General features: G+C 40.0%; 1 protein-coding gene across 1 annotated transcript in view; it reads left to right on the top strand.

The window, feature by feature from the left end:
• The window catches only part of GRM3 (glutamate metabotropic receptor 3), a 212,099-nt gene that overhangs the window by 187,767 nt on the left and 5,451 nt on the right, over positions 1-18,881 (top strand). The window contains exon 6 of the mRNA XM_029928217.1: positions 10,649-10,823. Within this exon, the coding sequence (XP_029784077.1) occupies positions 10,649-10,823 (175 nt within the window). The remainder of the gene's footprint in view (positions 1-10,648; positions 10,824-18,881) is intronic.

Genomic DNA, 18,881 nt, shown 5'->3' on the forward strand with positions numbered 1-18,881 from the left:
TTGCAACATTAAGCCAGTATCACATCTAAACACTTTCACTCAAGCTTCAAATAAGCATCATTATGTCTCTAAAACAGATTAAAATGTAATATAAATTTATTATACATATTCTACAACTTTAGTTCTTGTGTATACATATATGAGATTATATATGTAGTATATTATATATACTAATATATATATATATAATTCTTGAACTAGTTAAAAATATTACTGCATATATCTGAGTAACCTAATTAAGTTAGTATTCATAAAGTCTTTAGTAATGCACAGTTCAAATTTCTGGGCATCAATATAATTACCATTATTATACCCAGATTTTTAATATTGCCCCCAAAAACCAGAGAGTACCAGGGAGACTGAATCACGCATGCTAAAGCAAAGGGCTTTATTACAAGTTTAGGCTGGCCAAGCCTAAACTCAGGCTCACAAACTTTACCAGCACAGTGGATTCATGCTGAGAGCCCTGAACATGGTGGGGTATGGCCTTTTTTGGGAAGGGGGAGTTACAGGAAATTGTGACACAGGTACAAGGGTCCAATCATTACTATACGATACCATTGACAGCAGGTTTAAGCATTCATTGATACTTTTGGTGGGAGCCAATCACAACATTTAGAGTATTGACCAATCACAGAGTGGGCCCAGGACCCTCACGTAGGGGGTGACTAGTCTTAAGCAATAGGTGATTATCTTATAGCCTCCATCTTTAGGCCCGCCCTTAGAAATGTTAAAGGTGTTAACTGGCCTTTCCTGATTGGGTGTTACAAGGGTTGTCCCTCCTTCCTTGGGCAATGTGTGCCCTTCTATTGTCTAATGATTCTAAGAAGCTGACACCTAGGCCTCCAAAGTCAGAGTCAGTTTGATTCAGACCTGTGTCCTTACACCATCTCTTCTGAAAGAGAGAGTTCATCATTCTATCATAATTTCTCAAATTATTGAAACTATCAATCAGTTACTTTTGTGTTTATATTTCTGATTTTACTATCTTCCAAGGAGTAGAAAACATTTTTTCACTTGAGGCAATTAGTTTTATTCTCCATATGTCGTAAGTTGTCATAGATTAAGGTTTTTCATAGGCATTTCCTTGTTACATCATAATTTCACAAAGTGCTTCTGTAGACTGTAACAATCCCCAAATCTACTATTTATCAGCAATTCCTATATTACCAAAATCTTTAATATTGCAGCTCAAAAAGAAGACAAAGCTATTTAAAATATGGCATCAAGAGACTAGCAAAGCTTAATGTATCTCATCTTTTAAATGATTCACAACAATGTGACTGCAACTACCGACTAAGCTAAAGGAAGAGCAAGGAATATAAAGAACTTAAGTTCAAAGTTGGTTTCATGGTCAGGTATTCTTAGACTACCTATAAGAATTTTTGAAAATGTGTCAGTAGAGAAATCATCAGAACTGGATCAGCAAAATCAAAGGTCATATTATATGAGCCAAGGGGAATCTGAACTGTTAGTGTGGGGATTAAAATGGATGACTATAGGTAATGTATTTTCATGCTGCCATTTCTATCTTTTGTCTTTATGTGCACATCCTCTTCTATAGATCTGTAAGGATTTCCTTTAAGGTCTTAGGCAGCATTCTCAGCAGACCTGATTTAGGGTATTGGGACTGTGAACCAGTTACAATATTATTTTGCCCTGGGTATATGATCTGAAACCATTCATTCTCACTAAAGCTAATAAGAAAATACTACAGAGAATAAACGAATAGTATAATAAAAGTTTAATTTTATTGAATGAGTTAGGATTTATTTCTAAAAGACAAAAAAATGACTTCTTTCCTTTAACATGATAGCAATATAGGAGCTCAAATGATTAAACAAAATTAACTGAAGTTACCAGAAGTTTCACCACATGGCTTAAGGCAAATGGGGCAGAGGTTGTGGAGTATTTTCTCAGGTCCATGCTAATTAAGGCATCAAAATCTGAGGCTTCACATACCCATTACAAATAATACCAAGCCAAAATTTACAAATAAATGGTAAGACAGAATGGAGCCTCCAACCCATTGGTTTTCAAATTTGACTATGCATTCAATCAATTGAGCAGCTTTGAAAAAAAAGAATGATACATGGTGCACAGCCACAAGGATTCTGATTTAATTGGCTTGGGCTGTGGCCTGGACATCTGGATTTTTCAAAGTTCTCCAAGTGACTAATTTGCAGCTAAGGCTAAAAACCACTGCTTAAATGAGTCATATGCTCTTGGTGTCTCCCAGATGTCTTTAGTGTGGTCTGCACTGTTTTGAAATTATTTGTAATATTTGTCAAAATTAGAAAATTGAGGAATTTTACAGAAATATGCAGATTCTTGGTTTCTCTTAACAAAGTAAAACATGTGGACCCAAATTCCTGCAGGAAACATTGAGCCAGACCTGAGTGTTTAAGCCTCTAGACAGAGTGCACAACTACCAATCCCAGAATGCTAATGCTTGGCTCCCTTCACTTATGCATATGCATGACCCTATAAGCATATGAATTTGAGCCTGTTGTTTTAAGAATTCCGAAAGACTGACACGTAAAATCTGACAGGGAAACCAGGTGGTTTAGAGAGAATGAGAAAGAAGCATTAGAGAAGTCCCCAGCCATTCACAGGCAGCCAGTAGGAATTTGGCCATCGAACAGTCAACAAGGTTTATGACTCAATACTTTGCCACCTCTTGTGAGTTATAAATAAATAAAGCACTACTCTAGTCTTCAAAAAGCTTATATCCCAGGTGGGAAAAAATTAACAAGCATGAAAGAATTCAAAATAAATACAGAATAGTCTATAATTAAATTGGTGATACAAGTTCTTAAATGCCTCCAGGTTTGAAAGAAGCCTTGGATCAGTAAGAATGGTCTTTCCAGGAATTTCAAGAGATGTGATTTCACACTGTATCTTGGTGGGAAAGTGCAGTTACAGTGTTAGAGAATGTAGGACATGTAGGGAATATTCTTGAGGCAAGGAAATGAACCAAGCAGAAAAGGGTAACATAGGTCTTACTTACTCAAGTAGAAAATGGGTTGGAGGGAGGAGTCTAGTGAGAAACTAATGGGAATTGGCCATGTGGTCAACTTTTAGCAGGCAGAGGAATTAATTTAAATAATGAATTTGAATAAGTCATTTAAACAATGAATAAGGGCTTTGAGAACTTGCTATTTCTAAATATTTATTTTCTTTTGGTTGATTGTTTGCTTAGGCAAAAAGCGATGAAAGGTAAGAGGGAAATAAAGGAATCAACTCTTACAGATCAACTCTAAAACTTATTCTAGATGCTTTGCCTACTGTGAGTTCACTTATCCTCATTAGCACCCTGAAAGGCAAATGTTATTATCCATTGGAAAGATGAGTAAACAAACTTGGAGGATAATTAACTTCCCAGATGACACAGTTAAGAAACAGTAGGACAAGTTTTTCAGATGCAAATCAATACCTTTCATATTACACTACAGACTTCTTTCTTTTTAATATGGATAATGAGTTTGAAAGAATGGAGCCTAGAACAAGAAAAACTAATTGAAGCTATTATAAGCATCCAAGACCCAATAAGCAAGAACTTGGGTAAGAATTCAAAAATTAAAAGGATCTTTGAGAAATTTCCAGGCCATCTCCTTCTGTATCACAAGATAGGGTAAGACTCAAACATTAAGTCATCAGGAATCCAATCAGAGCTTACAGGGTATAAGTAAAGACTAGGTCATGTTTGGATATACAGTTATCTATAAAGGAATTAATAGTAAATACTGAATGTTTTGTTCATTCATGTCTTCCAAAAATATCTGAGCACTTATTTTGGCCTTAGAGATAAAGCTATCAAAATGGACACATCTCTCCCCTTTTATAACTTACGATCTAGTGCAAGTGAGGGGAGGATAAGGATGGAGAGTAAATAATGAACGGATGAAAATGCAGGGTAATTCATGGAGTGGTTTAATTGCTGTGATGTGAGGAAAATTGGGTGATGTCAATGCAGTGCTTTCTCAAACTTCAGTGTGAATACAGCTCATCTGGGCACCTTGCTAAAATAAGATTCTGATCCAGTAAGAAAAGAGGGGGCCCAAGATTCTGGGTTTCTGTCAAGCTCCTACATGGTAGAGATGTTGCTAGGTAGAGGAGAATACTGAGTATCAAGAAGACGGATTTTATAGGGCGTGATACAGGGGAAGCACTTTACCCACAGTGGGCAGACTTTGGAGGTCACTCTAGAATTGTGACAAAGTGTAAGTACTTACAAAGAAATTCTGATTTGCCCATGTTGACTCTTTTGAAGATTAAAAAAAAATCAAATCTTAAATTCTTTCAAAAAAGTTTGCCACTCCTACTGGTGTCTGTTTCATAATACTCCACCAAAGGGTGGGAAGGAGTTAGCCATGGGAATTCTATGAACTAGTCAAAAGAAACAGCAAGTATGAACACCCCTAGGCAAAAAAAAAAAAAAAAAAAAAAAAAAAAAAAAAAAAAAAAAAAAAAAAAAAAAAAAAAAAAAAAAAAAAAAAAAAAAAAACGCCTTAGAAAAGAGAGGTATATACAGCTATAGTTTAATGAGCAGATGGAAGAGTGATTTTATATGCAAGGTGGGCAAGAAAGCTAGATCATGTAGGACTTTATAGGCCATAGCAAAATTGTAGATTTCAGTCTATATGGAAAAAGAAGTGAATGAAATATTTTAAGCAGAAGAATTTAATGGTTTCCTCTTTTATGATCTCACATTATAGTGAAAGACATTAAACTGCTAAAGACATTGACTTAAAGGCAAAGGCAGAAGAGAAAAGACCAGTTAGGTGGCTGTCATAGATGTTCCAATCAGATGGTAGAATATTAACAATGGAGACAGAACCTGTCAAGAACCATTGAAGGTTTTTTTTACCCATCTTACAATCTAACAAGAAACTGCCACGTTTTCAGGGATGCTGGCAAAAGACACGAGACTCCTGATTCAGAGACAAAGGACTTTATTACTCATAGCTATCAGTATAGCCAGAGAGTCAGCATTTATGTAGGTGCTTGAAGCCCCAGTTTTCACTAGACAATGCAAAGTGGGCTAGCTGACCCGTGCATAAGCAGTCTTCAATATAGGATGGGTATTTGCCTTAAAACTGAATATGTCATAGCACAGCGCTGTTAGCAATCCAATCCTTATTTAAAATGTTGCCAGTGTGTTCATCATAGGTTTTTAGTATTCATTTTTATTTTTAAAATATATTACAATAAAATGAGTTGCCTTAATCACTGAGTTTTTGATTCTCCCTTAAAATTGCATCTCAAGCAAATGCTTCCCTTGACTAGTCATAGTCCAAACCCTGCCTTTCCCCTATCAGGTCTGGGTAGGATGGTGAGATGGTTGTCTATAATCAATAAAGCATAAAATTTTGAGTTTTTCCCTCTTTTAAGTTTCCCTGCATACCGGGTCTGGTGTCTAAGTGACTTCAGCCATGTTTGGGGATGGAGAGATTTTGGTCCTATCTTAAGTACCATTCTCCTTAAAGGAGCTAAAATCAGGGTGGAGGGTAAGGGAGGAATGAGCACAGAGGGAGACTGTAAGTCCATGCCTGTAAGTAAGACACATTTGCTTTTAGTTTAAAGACACATTTAGTTTAGTTTAAAGCTGCAAGCAGCTACTTTCAGCTCAATCTAACAAAGGTCCAATGTTTCTAAGCCCCCAGACCCAAAGGGGATGGCAAGATCGTCATTACCATCACTTCATTTCAACTTCAGAGACCCCAGACTTGAAGCCAGAGCCAGACAGCTTTCTGCCTGGGGCACATGGTTTGTGTACTTTAGCTAATCAGCCTTGATGCACACAGCCGTGGCTGTTTTTTAAAGTCCATCTTAATCCAGGGCATTTGCTGTCTCATGATGATAACCTCTCTTAGAGGCTTGCCTGGTTTTCACATAATGAGTAAGGGAGTTTTCCCATACTGCAGCCACTGCAAGAATTTATCTAGATTTCTTTAAGTCGGTTTCTCATTCTTTAGTACAGCCACTTGTCAGCATTTTACACTCAATCCAAGTCAGTAAGAGCCCAAATACTAGTCAGGGCTTCATCTATGGTTTTCCAGAGCATTTTCCTATCTCAGGGAAATCCTGAAGAAAGAACCAATGCTTCTTTTTTGCCACCAGGTTGTGCTGCAAAAAACTGAGGGAACTTTGTCCTCTTGGAATGGATCTAAGTCTGTCATGAGAGACCACAGCAAGGGATGAGCCCTGAAAGGGGCCAGCTGTGTTGTTCTTCCAGAGCAAGCATTCACACACCCTGTCCCCTCAGCTCCCAGGAGAATCAGCCACCGTGCAGGTGATTCACCTGACACCTGCCTTTCCTGAAGGCCCCTCCTTTTGTGTTCAGTATGGTGCCTGTCTCTGCAACTTGTATGTGAAGAGAAGTTGAAGTTTCTGTCCATCCAGGTCCTAAACCAGATCGGGAGGAAATCCACCCCCCTCCCTAGAGGAGTTAGCAACAACCACAGCACTGGTCCAGCAGCCCTATCTGAACCGATTTCCCGTTCCTCAGCCTGTAACCCCCACCCCAAATCCACATCATTCATTACTAAGGAATAACTGTTTATTGCTGGCTGGCCATAGAATTTGGCCAACATTCTTGCTACTGAATCCCATGGGCTTCTCTCAAATCTTGTTATTCAGCTCACAAAGCCCTCACACTTCCTCTGTGAGAAAGCCATTCTGATCCCATTGCCAAAACTGTAAAAGACTGTAGCACCTGAGATTTGACTCTACTTATAAGGTAACATATTAGCTTGCCACAGCTTTGTTGATGCTCCCAAAAAAGTTTATGACTCAAAACAAGAGTGGAAGCCAGAAGGTAAGCACTGGCTCTGGTTCCCTGAACTCCACTTCCCCTGGGCGAGGCTAAGTGGGCCATGTCACCGCAGCATGGCCAGTGGCAGTGTTAAAGGGGAGGCAGTGTGAGGTTAGGGAGCCAGAACCTTTTGTAATGGATGATATGCTGGCTCCTTGCTCCGAAAGTAGGCACTATCTCCATATTCTAATTTTCTTTACCACACAAACATTCCTGGAAAGAAAGTCCTGAGCAAAGGCAGTCAGTGCCTGTGCTTCAAAGACATGCCAGAAGCACAAGAGACCATAGAAAGTTATCTTCTAAAAGAATAAATAGAACTAGCTTTTGGACTGGATATGTGGGTGTAATAAAAAGGCAAAAATCAAGGATGACTCCCAAGTTTTTGGCTTCTACAGCTGGGTGGGATTTTATGTCATGTACTCAAGTACCTGAGGGAGGGCATCAAGTTTTACATATTAATCCTGCTGTGCCTACTACACATCCAATACAATGTGCCAAGACAGCAGTTGAATATATAGCCAGAAGCCCAGCAGATAGGCTGGAACTAGTAATAAATACTTGAACGACATCAACATAGAAGGTACTTAAGCCATGGAACCTAATGAGATAAAGTAAAGTGAATCCAAACTGAGGTCTGAGACACTCTAACACTTAAAATTCAAGTAGAAGCAAAAAAGCCAACAACAACAACAACAACAACAAAATCTAAGACAAGGAACTTTCAGTGAGGGAAGGGTACCTAGGAAGCCAAAAAGTAGGAAGTAATTAACCATGTCTAGTGTTGCTAAAAGTTTAAGGAAGATGAACACAGAGCAACATGGACTAATAGTGTCCAAAAAGTCAGAACAAAGAATGATAAATACAGGCCTTTAGTAGTATAACTTCTTAAATTTTTTTCATGTTTATTTCTTTTTGAGAGGGAGAGACAGAGTAGGAGTGGGGAAGGGGCTGAGAGAGAGAGGGAGACACAGAATCCAAAGCAGGCTCCAGGCTCTGAGCTGTCAGCAAAGAGCAAGGTGGGGCTCGAACTCATGAACCTTGATATCATGACCTGAGCCAAAATTGGACACTTAACTGACTGAGCCACTCAGAAGCCCCATTAGTAGTGTGACTTCTTAAAGGAACTGGACAATTGAATTTATGAGGCTACTACTTCAGCTTTATAAAAAGCTAAAAGATTTCAAATTAAAACAAATATATTAAATAATATGCTACCTAAACAATAATCAAAATACATCTTCAGTTCTGGTCCCCATTGCCCCGTTAGTATTTAGTGAGAGTAATAATCGCCCACCCCTGCATGGAAATCCCAATGAATATGTTCAAATACTGAGTATTCATCATATGTGAGGCTCCATTCTGGTGCTGGGGATGGAGCAATGAATGAAAATGTTCATGACCTTGGTTGGCCTATCAATGTGTATGCTCTTAGGTAACATATGGTCCTACAATCATTTCAATGGAAAATAGCCTCTATTAGGAAATTAAAATGTAAATGCCTAGTCCTGTATAATTATCAAAACCATACCTTGACTTAACATTACATCTCACGTTCTCCTGAAGTCTGGCCTGCTTGGGGCAGAGAGCCTGCAGCACTTGACTTTTCTTGTCTTCTTATTCACATTCCCCATTTCACCAGTAGCTGTTTCCCTCTCATTCCTGGTCAGAAAGTAATAAGGAAGAATCAGGACACTTCTTATATAACTGGATGGTTTTAGGATTTCCGCAGGGTGTGTTAAAGACACATCCTTGGGATACCTGGGAGATGATTAAATGCGATCTTCAGAAATACCCAGCTGTTTTTTGTCCTGCTAGTCCTTGAGTGAGTTGGCTGGCCTGTCCTATTCTGACTTGTCCCTTGTGGCTCTGTGCTCAGTCCCAGGGCACCCAACTATAACCGGCCACAAGCCTTTTTCTAGGAAGGACTCAGGCTGCTCCACATGAACACGAGGACTACCCATGTGGGCCATCTGGTCCATGCTTGGCACTCACATATCCTTTGCTTGGTAAATTCTTACAGCAAAGGACTGTCAATACAGTAGCAAGTCTCTGTGCTCTGCCATGAAACTAATTAACCTTTTCTCACCTTTGAGACTTCCAAGACAGGGCATCTTCCTCCTGCAGGAAACCCTCAAACCTTCTGTGAATAGCCACATTGAAGCACTCCTCTCCAGGCCCTCAGTGAGGAGAAAAGCACAACCTTCCTTGAGGTGGGGGAAGGTCTAGAACTCACAGCACAGCTTTCTTTTTCAAGATGTCCCCCACATAAAAGCCTCTCCTCCCTTTTTAATGGCTGGAAGTGTATGAGAAGCTTCAATGTTCTCGAATATTATTAGAAAAGATTTCTTTGAACGACGGTGCATTTGAACGTGTCCTACCTCACCCTAGTATCTGGCACCTGTCATATTGGTTCCCCAGTCCAAAGTGAAGATGGAAGAGTATAGTTTTAAAGGAAGAGTTCAGTTCTGATATTAAACATCCATACAAAAATTATGCCAGAAATGAGACTTGCTATAAATAACACAGTGATGATTTATCAGGGCTTTTACATTACAGAATTAGAAGTGGACTCTTTTCTGAGTAGTTGGCAAAAGAGAAAGGAGCCTGCAGTGTGGGGTCAAGGTGGAGGGCACTGGAGCAGATAAAGGGGCAGGAGCTTTAAAATAGGATAGATTGTGCTTTCGGCACACAAAGTAAACCCAGAGTCTGAAGAATAATGCTACAGGTGTAACTTTTTCTTTTCATTTTTTTATTTATTTTTTTGCAAACACAGAACACAGCCTTCTAAAGTTATGTGGCTTCTCCAGTTAATTGTTCTGTCTTCCCCTTTTTTTGATTAGAGAAGAAGGTCAGACACTGGAGGGCATGAGAGATTATGCTATCTGGTAATAGCACTGCCTGGAGCAAAAGGACAAAGAAATCTAAAATTACCCTAGGATTTACCATAGCTACTCTGAGTAGAAACTGATAGAAGGAATAATTAATTTCCATTTTTTAGTACTGAAAGCAATAACATATGTAGAAGCTAATTTAGGATTTTCCAGAAAAATCTGTGGGAGCTGAAGTTAGAACAGATGATGAGATCAGTGATGAAGAGTGAAAGCAAAAGAATGAAAAGGAGACAGGATAAAATCTGGCTCTGAGGGGTACTTTCATGGGAGGCGTAGAGTAAGCAGGGGCACGTTCTCCACCAAGTTAAGGCAGCGGAAGCCTAGAGAACAAAATGAACGAACAATGAGTACCTGGTGTATCAAAATCCCAGAGGGTTGCCAATGAAGTAACTTACAGGTACCCCCACAAGATAGTGGACTGGGTCTCACAATTTTGAGTGGGGGAACCAATAGCTGCTGGGCAAAACTTCCAGGGAAAAAAGGATGGAGAAATGTAAAAGGCCCCCAGATTTGTTCATGACACAATAAACCTTAAACAAGCCAAGTTGAAGGACTGAAGCCATCAGCAATCTGGTCACTTCATCAGTGAATGTTGATACTTTACTATTTAAGATTCTGACTTAGGTGGCTCTGCAGAAATGTCTTTCTACAAATATAAAGAAGAAAACAAACAAAACAAAAAAAAATCCATGTAAAATCTTGGCAAGCATTCAGGAGCACCTAACACAAGTGTGTTTGCTCACAGACCTTAAGCAATGTTTCCATGAACATCCGAAGCTCAGAGAATCCCATTTAATCATTCTATTGGTTTGATTATACTAAAACCAGAACTGTGGATGATTTGGGTTTTTTTAGTTTGGTCTTTGCTCAGTGTTCTTTTTAGTAGGGGACGTGGTTGCATTTACAGCCAGACATTTAACCAGGCAACCTTTTCTTGTAGGTGCAGACAACCACCATGTGCATCTCCGTTAGCCTGAGTGGCTTTGTGGTCCTGGGCTGTTTGTTTGCACCCAAGGTGCACATCATCCTGTTTCAACCACAAAAGAATGTGGTCACACACAGACTGCACCTCAACAGGTTCAGTGTCAGTGGAACGGGGACCACATATTCTCAGTGTAAGTATGGAACTTGGCAGTGACCCTTCCATGAATAGCACTGTAGTAGGGAGCAGGCTGAGAGGGTAAGCAATGGACATGGATAGGCAAGGATAACCCATGTCCATCCCCCATGAACAATCTCAATTTACTTAATAAGTGCTGGTTCAACCACAGTGTGACAGGTACTGTGTGCTAGGTGCTAGGGATACAGAGGTAAGTGAAAGTCAAGGCTCTTGTTTTGATTGCACATACAGTCTATCAGGGAACACAGACATTAAATCCATAACCGCACTTAGGATTTTTGTTAACATTTATTTATTTTTGAGAGAGAGAGCAAGTGAGCAGGGGAAGGGCAGAGAGAGAAGGAGACACAGAATCCAAAGCAGGCTCCAGGCTCTGAGCTGTCAGCACAGAACCCAATGCAGGGCTCCAACTCACAAACTGTGAGATCATGACCTGAGCCGAAGTCAGATGCTTAACCAGCTGAGCCACAGAGGCATCCCCGCACTTAGGATTTTTGGCCATGTTGTGGAGTCAGAGCACCTACTTCCTAGTCCCAACTCTGCAAGTCAGTTCAACAGGTAACGCTGAACACATCATGTTACTATTTGTGACTTGACTTACCTCACTGGCCCAGATTGGTGCTCTGCGAAGTATGTCCTATGTCACACAGCTGATAAAAGTGCTTCATGAAAAATTAAGAAGGGAAGATAACCAAAAAAGATGGAAAATGGTTCATACTAAATCCCCCCTAGGAAGTTCAAAGCACTGCCTTTACCATGAGCATGTTAGTTTTAAGAATCCCTAGAGCAAGGCAGTCTGTTTAACTTGGTTATGTACAGTTTCTTCAAATTATCCAACCACAGTTAAACCAGCTAATATCCATGGAACACACCTTGAAAAAAGCTGGAACGTCTCTTTCTCATACTTCAATGACCCAGTGCTTTTCAGCCGCACACCAGCTGAGGGGAGGGGAGGAATGGCCCAGGCCACCACTCCGTCTCCGACTGGCCTGCGAATATCTGAAACACCACCCTTAGAGAGCCGCTCATTTAATTCTCAGGCGCAGTGTAACTAAAGGGGACAACCTTTTAAGCCATTTTCAGCTTATCTGTGGTTTGAAGCAGGAGAAATTCACTGACAGAAGGATGGGGGAGGGGGGGTGCGGAGGAAGAAGCCACAGGAGAGGGAAGGAAGACTGGAGTGACAGAGACAAATGACTGCCTCAACATTTTGCCTCGAGTCGATCAGAAAGGATGCTTCAGAATAGCTCAGCATCACAGAGTGAGCAATCACATTAGTGCCCCAGTTTCTGCAGCAAAGTATAACATTTTGCAGGGCTGCCCTTCCCCCAGCAAACAAAACGAAGGCTTCTGGCTGATAGCACACGTTCAAGGATGCTCTGGATATGCCGCTCGGTGGAGACAGGGTTGGTCTTGTCTTTTCAGCTCAATTTCCAGGTGTCACAATGGTTGAGTGCTGGGACATGGTAAAACTTGTGAAAGTATTTTCCTTGGACCTCAGAGAAGCCTGCTTATTTCTTGAGCAGGCACATCTCCTTTGTAGAGCCCAACTGTCGTAGCTAGCTAGGCCAGACAAGAAAGAACTGGCAGTAGCAAATAAACACAACAATGATAAAAACAGCCAACAGAACTATCATTTATTCATTTCCATCTGCTGGGCATTGTGCTAAAAATTGATACACATGTGCACGCATGCTGTATCTTATTTAATGCATGCAATTCCCTGACATCAAGAAAACTGCCCAGGGTCCCACATATTGAAAGGGGCAGAACCAAAATTTAGAGTGGGTTTGTCTGATTTTAAAGGCAGTGCATCCAATGACTATATTTTGCCACTTCAGTCAAGGTGCGAGCTGGGGAAGTTCCCAGGAAGTTAGGTACGTGGTAGACTTACAGGGCTCACAAGAGGAAAGTTACCCACGGCTGTGCAGCAAGACTGACCTCTGAGCAAAAGTCATCCTGCTCTCAGAGCTCAGATTTCCTTGTTGTTATTCAAACAATCTAACAAAGCCCCTAAGTCTTCCACAGACATTTATACATATAAACCTCAGTAATTTCAAAATGGCAGCATTTCCTAATATACATATGAGGAATTAATAAATCCCTGAAGGAATAACAGGGCACTTTACCCAAACAAGTCTCCCTTCAGAATTTCAGAAATATTTACTTACACAAAAACAATGTATTTTAAGCTTTCACTGAGAATGCTGATCTGCAAGTGACCCAATTAAATACTTTGAAGCAGGCATCTACCCAGCCCAACATTTTAGAACTATTTTGTTACTCAATGAAATTTTAAGTGAAAATTTTTTTTCTTTAAAAAGACCTCATTTTTTAAAGTTTTTCTCTAATCCATGTTAACAAAGTGGTATTTAAATAATAAGGTGAAGAAGTATTCATGTGATAACCCTAGGCATTTCAAAGTGCATAAGTAATACATTAATCTGTTATTTGTAATTCATTATCTTTTATTCAAAGTAGTTTTATTTGTGGTTTCATTTTATCCCATGAGTACTAGAATTTACAAATTCCATTTCATAGGTGAGAAAATATGGAAGGTACTTCTCAAAGATATACAGTGATTCAAGAATTGACTCTGGGTTTCCTGACTTGTGATTAATATCTTACCCATTTTAATAAATTGGAACTACAGTCATGAAGTTCATTCATTCATTCGATGATTAAGTACCTTCTATACAACAGAAATTTCTAAGCACCTGTGTACATAGTGGTAAAAAGCCTATAATCCCTGGTCCCATGAAGATCACATCTAGGTCACTGTTGTTCATACTGCAGTGTGCAACCTAGCAATGGGTCCTGAAATTTATATAGTATGTTTGGCCAGCATTTTAAGAAAAAAAAAAGAATATATTAGAGTGCATTATATGTAATAAGGGTAAGCAGTGTCTCATGAAGTTTGCTCCTGAGGTTACACAGGTCCAAGGTCCAAGTAGGATGCTTTTTACTGTGAATTACAATCAAAGAAGCTTGAAAGACACTGGTTGATGGGATCTAGTTTATGTAGGAACACGTTACTAATGCACATTATGGTGAACATTTAAGCAGCTGGTTTAATTTCTTAGCTCAATTTACATCCATTTCCCTCCTAAATATTGGGAAGTACACTGTTTTATAAATCCTTAAATTGTTCTGAGTTTATTAGGTAAAGCATATGTTTTCCTTAGTTGGTACATAATTTATGTTCTGGTGAGTATTGTGTAGGCATTTTACTGAATTGAGTTATTGTTACCAATATTGCTGCAGGTTTTCTCATTTACTCCCTCCAGGTATAAAACCAACAACCCCATGTTAAGAATAAGTTAGTATAGGAACAGGATTACCCACCTCAACACCCACACACATTTAATTATCTATTTCCATATAACAAGCTTCCACAAAATTTTGTGGCTTCCAAATAATAACGCTTTAAAAAAAACAATAAATAAAAAAATAAAAATAAAATAATAACCCTTTTATCATCTCTCATGATTTTGTGGGTTAAGAATTCAGGAAGGACTTGGCCAAGCAGTTTATCTGCTTTATGAGGCCTGGACTGGGTCCTTCTGTGACTTCAGCTGAGACTGAGCGGAGCTGGAAGCCCGTGGTGGCTTTACTCTTAGGCTCCGCAGCTTGACAGAATGCCTTGTCAAGTGGCATCCTAGAGAGGAGTACAAAGCCTGTCCAGATTCAAGGGAATAGACCCCACCTCTGAAATCATTTATGGCTATCTTTCTTATGCCACATTCTCCAAATCCTTAATCCAGTACAGCAGTTTCATTAAGGATCATAGACTTGACACAGGTAATCCTGGGCAGTGCCAAGAAGTTGCCCAGACTGGAAGGGGCAGCCAAACTAATTCCCAGTTAATTCTCAGGCAACAGTAGCAGAAATACCACATCATTTAGAAGCCTGGGTGACCTACCTGACAGCAGCTGAGGGGCTGATAGCAAAACAAGTAACAGTACTGGATGTTAAAGGTTGAGGAGTGCTACGAAAAGGTGGAGAAGCATGACCAAACTTAGAAGCAAGTGCAGAGGAAAATAACATGGTTAAGGACATCTTGGAAAACTTACTATTTGTGAAATGTTTACATACCGCTACACACAAAAGAGAAAAATTTTAGTTGTATCTGATTAACTGTACACAGTGGGAGTCAAAATAATAAAAATAAAGTAAACATTAGGGGCTCAGCTTTGATGGCTCATTTGGTTAAATGTTCAACTTGAGCTCAGGTCATGATCTCACCATTCGTGAGTTTGAACCCCACAATGGGCTCTGTGCTGACAGCTTAGAGCCTGGAGCCTGCTTCAGATTTGGTGTCTCCCTCTCCCTCTGCCCCTCCCCTGCTTGCACTCTGCCTCTCTCTCTCTCTCTCAAAAATAAACAAACATTTAAAAAATAAAGGAAACATTAACTTTTCTCCATTAAGTACACTCAGAGGCCAATGGCTCCCAATATTTGTGTACCAAACAACAACAACAGCTTCTTTGAAATGAAGTTCCCAGGCCCTACCCATAGATATTCCGAGTCATATGATCCAGGTCGAGAGAAATCTGGTTTGTCACAGATACTCTAGCTGGTTCAATGGCCATGGAAAACATTTTGAGAACCTCGGATTCCACCACACTGAGTATGTCATCGACCCACGTCAGTGCAGAGCAGGGAGAACTCAGCGGTGACCCTCGCAGAGGAAGCAGACATTGGATTCAGAGAGGGACAGTGCTCTGAGCTCCCACCCTTGGCCTCATGATGCCAACAGCCACATTCCGGGGCAACTGCTATTTCCTCAGCTCTCTTTCTCTGGGACCCTGCAGAGAAGGCATTTCTGGCACAGAAGTACCTGTCCACTCAGAAGACATTTACTGAAACTGAGACTACTTCTTCCAGTAGCAGTTAACTCAGCCACCCTAAAGTCCTACACTCATACTTGTAACGTTGCTCCTATGCCCATACACGTATGCAAACGTTCTTTGTATTTTAATGAGAAAGAAGAGACGGTTCTTTATTTTGTTCAGCTTTAGAAGCAAAATGGCTTTTCAAGCTAGTTCCCAAAGACAGGAAATCATGAACTATGCTGCAAGTGTACGTGTAACTGCATAATCTTGAAGGACACAAGCTGATATACACGTGAGGTTAAGCAGCATAAAACCCTAGGGGGACCCATGCAGGTCAGAATGTTGTTGACACTAATAGGAGTTTGTATAAGCACTGAGTGGGGAGAGAGAGGTGAGAAATGGAGTGTGCCCAATATTCTTCGGAGCTATTATGTATCCAGACTTGGTCCTACGGGGATGTGTGTTTCTCTTGCTCGTGGTGATCATTCAGATGTATGTATGCCATTATCATTAAGAACAGTCAAGAGGTTTCTGCTAACTAATGATGCTCAGATTTGGGTCCCAGAGGAGCCGCAGGCATATGGAGATTGATTTCTTCTGCCAAAACCTTATTCAGGAAGTCACTTGTCTAGGTGGTAAAGTGTGAACTGCTTCATTAATAGAATTATTCTTTATTACAAAACATTTTCACATTATAAGAAGCAGTAGTATAAAAAGATCAAGTGAACAGTCTTTCAGAGTCACAGTAGAAATTTACAGTAGGCTACAGCAACAGAAAGCAAGCACATGAGGAACAGACTTTACTCTTAACAGGGACCAAGCCTTTGAATACATACATCCCAGCTAAGAGGGGCCAAGCCATTGCTCAAGTCTGAATGTCACTTTATACAAGAAAACAAAAGGCACATAATGCCCATGTTTCTTCTCGACAGTGCAAGTCCAGAAAATCAGCATAATATGCCTGCAGTTTACAGTTGAGGGAGTCCCATAATGACACTATGTACTAGATCGGCCACGCAAATTAGCAACTTATTTGGCAACACAGACTGAATTGATGGTCTTCTTGGAAGTATATTATAAACATAAATCCTGGCTGGCCAATACTGCAGGAGCCTAGAGTATTCAGTAAGCTAAGCCATCTGCTTCCAGGCACAATATACCTAGTGCAAACATATCAGACAGATGTTGATCCATTTTCCCTCTGGAAAGCAAAGTCACAGTATGCCTGAGAACCTCATTCCATTCTCTTCCACTCCTTCCTCATTGAGGTCGAGAGAAGAGAGAGGCCCTAGCTCGCAGAGGTAACCCTACAAGTAGCAGGGAACTGATGTTTCTCATACTTCCCCTTTCCACACATTTCCATTTTATTTGTCTCAAAACTGCCTTTCTGCAACCCTTAAATCATTTGCTCTTTAACGCCAATATTTCGCTAGGTTTTCCCCAAGTAAACAGAGCCTACATTCTCTAATAACAGTGACCACAGGGACTTAAGACGGAGGGCAATAACAGGACCATTGATTCTAATAACCATAGTTCTAGAGGAGAAAACCACGGCTCTGTGAGACACTTTCAGGAATCTGATAAGTGAAGCCACAGATAAAACTCTCCAAAGTGGCTAGGTGGCTTTTCTGCCTCAGCTGAGTTACACAATTCATCCCAGAGATTCTTCTTCTGACAGCAAGAATCTTAGCATCTGTAAGTTCAGTGATTTCTTCTTTAAATTAGAAGTTTTCTCTTCAGGGCCACACATGACAACATCTGGTTCTACCAGCATGGGTGCAAACTTGTATTCCTCTCAAAAGCTCATGCCAGGGAGTTCAACAGCATAAAATGTGTCTTCCTGAGACCCCAGCAACCCCCACATCTGGGCTGCACACAGAGAAGGTGTGATATTCCAGAGGAGCTATCCACAAAGCATCTCGGAAAATGAGCTTTGGTGAAGACGAAACAATACTGTTTAGTGGCGGCTGGCTAAGTGTTTATGTCACAGATAAAATTTCTCTCATTTAAATAGTTGTTTAAACAGAAGCATCACTTTCTTGAATTAAATTACATTTATAGTTCCCTTCTGTCCCATATAATTGAACACAATGTAAACTCAGTACCTCAAAGAGAGTCCCTCAACCAGAGAGGTCAATATTGTATGAGAGATACCAACAGTCATATGCATTTCCATGTAACCCCAATGTTATCAATGCCTTTAGGGACATGATACAATGCTCATAACAATGTAGAAGTGTTAACTAAAAAAGGAAATATGCATATAATCAAAGAGTGCCCATACATTGACTTTAGATGACCAATTTCTTAAAGCAAGCAAAGAGTCTAACATCAATTTATTCTATACTATTTCTCCTTGAAATTCCTTTTCATTTTAAGTAAAACTCTCGTAGAACATCCATAAATGAAGATATCTGTATCCCTATAGCAGGAAAATGTCTACTCATATGGAAATTTTTTTAATATCTTCCTTACCTGAGGAAATTTCAGAGATTTTGGGAGAGGGAACCCTTAGTAAGCAACTGTGGTCAATTTGATGGATAATTTACTCCTTCATTCAAGAAACTTTTGGGCTCAGGCTTAGCTCTAGGCACTGGGGATGTGGTAAAGAAAAAGAAAGACAAATAATATATATCAGATGTTGATAAGTGATGTGAAGAAAGTAATATGGGGCACAGACAAATAATGCAAATAAGGGAGAAGAGGGTTACTACTTTTTATTCAGTGGCCAAAGAAAACCTTTCTGCTAAGGTACCATTTGACCAGAAACATGAAGAAAAGGAAAATAGGGAACACTGTATCTAGGGAATAAGACATTCCAAGAAAAGGGAAGATCAAAAGCAAAAGTCCATAGCTGGAAGAACATCAGAAAAGCCAAGAGGGAAATGACTAAGGATGAATGTAAGAGATTAGGCCAGAGAGGGGGCAGGTCATATAGGACCTTGGAAACCACTGTAAGGACTGTTCCTTTTTTACTAAAAGAACTGGGAAAAACACTCAAAATGTGTGGAGTGATCTGACTTTAAAAGCATCATTTTCATCTTGGCTGTGTAGGCAGAATGTTAAGACAGGGAGCAGGCAGAGATATAATTCTGGAAGCTATTGCACAGTCCAGATGTTAGTGGTTTAAAATCAGGGTGGTAGTGATGGCAGCTAATAAAGTGTTCAGATGTTGTATATAATTTGGAGGTGAAGCTGACAAGATTAGCTGCACTAGG

The sequence above is a fragment of the Suricata suricatta genome, chromosome 2 (genome assembly GCF_006229205.1).
Source record: "Suricata suricatta isolate VVHF042 chromosome 2, meerkat_22Aug2017_6uvM2_HiC, whole genome shotgun sequence".
Classification (NCBI taxonomy): domain Eukaryota; kingdom Metazoa; phylum Chordata; class Mammalia; order Carnivora; family Herpestidae; genus Suricata; species Suricata suricatta.